The following is a 3,477-nucleotide window of genomic DNA, read 5'->3' as shown; positions in this document are numbered from 1 at the left end:
TGGTGGCAGTGGCTGTTCTTGATTTTTCAGCTAGACCAACACACACCACACACAGTAATACAAGCACACATACACAAAACACACTCACAGCCGGTTGCAAAACTCGAACACAGTCGTCCCTCCCCGGTGGCATGTAGCGACGACAACGTTTGGCAGCAGCTCCCGGTGAAACATCTGCGAGACAGTGCCAGAAACGGCAGTGCTAGCGACAACATCAACGTCTGCGGTGCTGTTGACGACGACAGTCACCATGGCCGTCCGCCATGGTAGTTCTTCACAACCCCTTCTTGACTGGACCTTCCCCCTTAGGTGAAACCACCTCGCGAGCCACGAACAATACCGTCATTCATTGGTGGTGACTTAAACCGCAACCCACACGGTAGCCTCAAGACGACAGGTGGCTGTCGGAGAGCACCAGCGTCACAACGAGGTTGCATGGTGGCGACATCTTCAATAAAGCGTGATGAAACAGATACGATAGGTGCTCCGGCCTCAGAGACTTCCTTTGCAGCGCTGGTCATCGCCGGAAAAAGAGTAGTGGCGGTGGCGACTCAACGAAGGAACGACGACCCTGGGGTAGGGAAATAAGGTGGAGGTGGCTGATGCTTCATAGTAGGGTTAGGGTTTGCATTTTATTAAATATGGAGGTTGCACGCTAAGGTGACGGGTTCACTCGTACCCTTCAAACTTCTTTCATATTATTCGAGTTCAGCCCCTCTTTCACTAAAATCTTTTCAACTTTAATCCGATAGTTACCCTTTTGCTCCTGATTCCATAATTTCATTTCATTTAGGTCTAAAACTTACCAAATAGCCTCTTAGCCCCAAAATCTCTTCAAATGAAGTCCCAGAAGTTTCCATTTAGTCCCTGCCTTCATAAATACTTACAAAATAAGTCTGAAACTTACACTTTGAACCCCCAACTTCTAAATTAGTAGCAATTAACTCCTCGAAACCGATACCTTGCTATATAATTATTGATTTTAGGGCTACTATACACTCATCAATTTATTTATTTATTTAATAAATAAACTGGGTGTTACATTGACGCCTCCGTCTTAGAGCCCTCCGCCGCAACCTTGAAAGTGCATTTTCGCCTGACCTCATGCCACTCGCTCTCTCATCTCTATTTTATACAACAAAATAATTTGAAGATACCTATTGGATTACCCTATAAAATATGATTTACCATTTTTTTTAATTGTTTAAAAATTAAAGGATATTCCCGAATAGATACTAACTTTTAGTACAGCAGCCTAGTATTGACTTTGATTCAACAAAATGACACATAAGGGCCATTACGCATCAAAGTCCTAAAACAATATCCAATATCCATGTCTTTTCATCAAAGTCATAAAAACTCTGCCAATATTCTCCAAGATCTTCCATTTAATAATCTCCCTGCCATGCTTTCTGGACAAGTGTCCTAAATCCTAATGATTGAACCAAAAAGTTTGTAGCTTTATGAACCCTCATGCATGACTCTCATTACTCTTTCTTAGACTTGATCATTCGTTCCACTCTTTATTTAGTTTGTTTTCTTTCGGGTTCATCATTTCTTACTGGTTTTCAAAGATTTGTTGAAGAAAACGAGTCAAAGTGTTAATCTTTCGCTAACATTTTCTTGGGTCTCTTTCATTCATTAGTAATTCGTTTTTTATTTCAAATGGGTTTTCCAAGATTTCTTGAAGAGAAAGATCCACGATCTTCCCTCTAACTTGGGTAAGTTATAGTTTTAAGCCTTCCCATTTCAATATTGCTTCAATTTGAGATCTAAATGCGTTAATTTCTCTTGGGTTTTAGTTCATTATTCCTTTTTCTTGAAACTCCATACTACCGATCTTATATTCAGTGAATATAATCTTCATGGGTTCTCATCAAAACGTCGTCTTGTCAAACCCCTCAATTGTTGGTCAGCAAGAATTTAATTCAAATGGTATAATGGAAAAAAAAGACGGATTTATAGGTGTTCTTGATGTTTTCATACATGAAGCTAGAGATATTCATAATATATGTATTTACCATAAACAAGATGTCTACGCTAAGATTTTCTTGACTAGTGACCCGGAATTAACCGAGTCAACTCAGACAATCAACGAGGGTGGACAAAATCCAGTTTTTAATGAAAACCTAAAGATCAATGTCCGAACAGTGGATTGTTCTTTGAGATGTGAAATTTGGATGCTTAGTAGAGTCAAAAACTATCTTGAAGATCAACTTTTAGGGTTTGCATTAGTGCCTTTACGTGAAATTATCGTCAAAAATCAGAAGTTTGAAAAGGAATTTGAGCTCTCAATGAGTGAACTTCTCCGTTCTCCATCTGGGTTTGTTAAATTAAGCATCAATTACATCGGATCTTCACCATTTGATATGTTAGAAATTCATTATGTTCCTCATTCTTTATGTAATCAAGATTCAGATGAATCTGATGAAGTTTCTTGTGAGCTTGAAAAGATCGAGTTTCCAGATCCAAAACTCATGAACGAAAATGAGATCATGGTTTCTGAATATTACTCGCACGCTACTGAAAACGATCATTCTATTAGTAATTCATATTCAAATGATCATTTACTTTCAAGAATCCCACAAGAAAACCTTGAAATTGTTTCAAGAAACAGTTCGAAATCACCAGAGAAGAAAGACGACAACATTGAAACTGAAACAGAGCATCAAGTCATGCAACAAGATATTGTAAACATGTACTTGAAAAGCATGAAGCAGTTCACAGAAGGTCTCGCAAAGATGAAACTTCCGATTGAAAAAGGAAACGAGTCAACTCATAACACAGATTCAAACCCAAAAGTGTTTTATGGAAGCAGAGCATTCTTCTGAGTTCTGAACCATGTTATTTGATTGGTTCAGAGGTAATTTTATGTTTCAGATGAGAAATAAGATCGTTTGTGTGGTTTTGGAGTGTGATTTCACTTCATTTCTTGGACTTTTAGTGTATGTAATGTGTGGTTAAATAATGAAGTTATATGCCTATTATTATATGCTTTCACTTGATGAATTTTGATGAAAGAATGTTGAAATTAAGGTTTATTATGGATATTGCATTACCATGTGAAAACAGAGGTCATGATTTGTGTCAAGAATGGTGGAAATGATGGATGTTTTTTTGTTTAGTTAAGTATTCATGTTTGGGCATGGGCTTGTAATCAAGCATCAAGAGTAAGCTTTTTGAGTTTGTCATTTTTGCTATTTATTTTTGGTTATGTTAAGGTTTGCTACTTAAGTTTCATTTTTATACATTTAAATGAAAATTGGGTAAATGTAATTTATTTGTTATGATAATTGTTAAAAAGGAAAATTGCTTCTTTTTTTTTCCCAATCTTGGCATTTGTAGGTAAGTTTGTAGAAGTAATTTAGATATAATTCCATCAAATGTTTTTTTAATTGTATATCAACCATTTCTATTACTACGACAATTTCAATTGTTGTATATGTACTTTTGGGTAGAGGTGCACAAAAGTCGGAC

At 36.9% G+C, this 3,477-nt stretch overlaps 1 protein-coding gene across 1 annotated transcript; it reads left to right on the top strand.

The window, feature by feature from the left end:
- Window positions 1–1,325: 1,325 nt before the first annotated feature.
- On the top strand, window positions 1,326–2,990 carry LOC145017129 (uncharacterized). Its single transcript, XM_078975205.1, has one exon. It carries the CDS (start codon window positions 1,866–1,868, stop codon window positions 2,829–2,831), a length of 966 nt encoding a protein of 321 aa, XP_078831331.1. The 5' UTR covers window positions 1,326–1,865; the 3' UTR covers window positions 2,832–2,990.
- Window positions 2,991–3,477: the final 487 nt, after the last annotated feature.

This window comes from Lactuca saligna, chromosome 9 (assembly GCF_052625555.1).
Source record: "Lactuca saligna cultivar CGN05327 chromosome 9, ASM5262555v1, whole genome shotgun sequence".
Lineage (NCBI taxonomy): Eukaryota > Viridiplantae > Streptophyta > Magnoliopsida > Asterales > Asteraceae > Lactuca > Lactuca saligna.
Note: the sequence above shows the minus strand (reverse complement) of the source record. Positions and strands in the feature narration are given on the sequence as shown.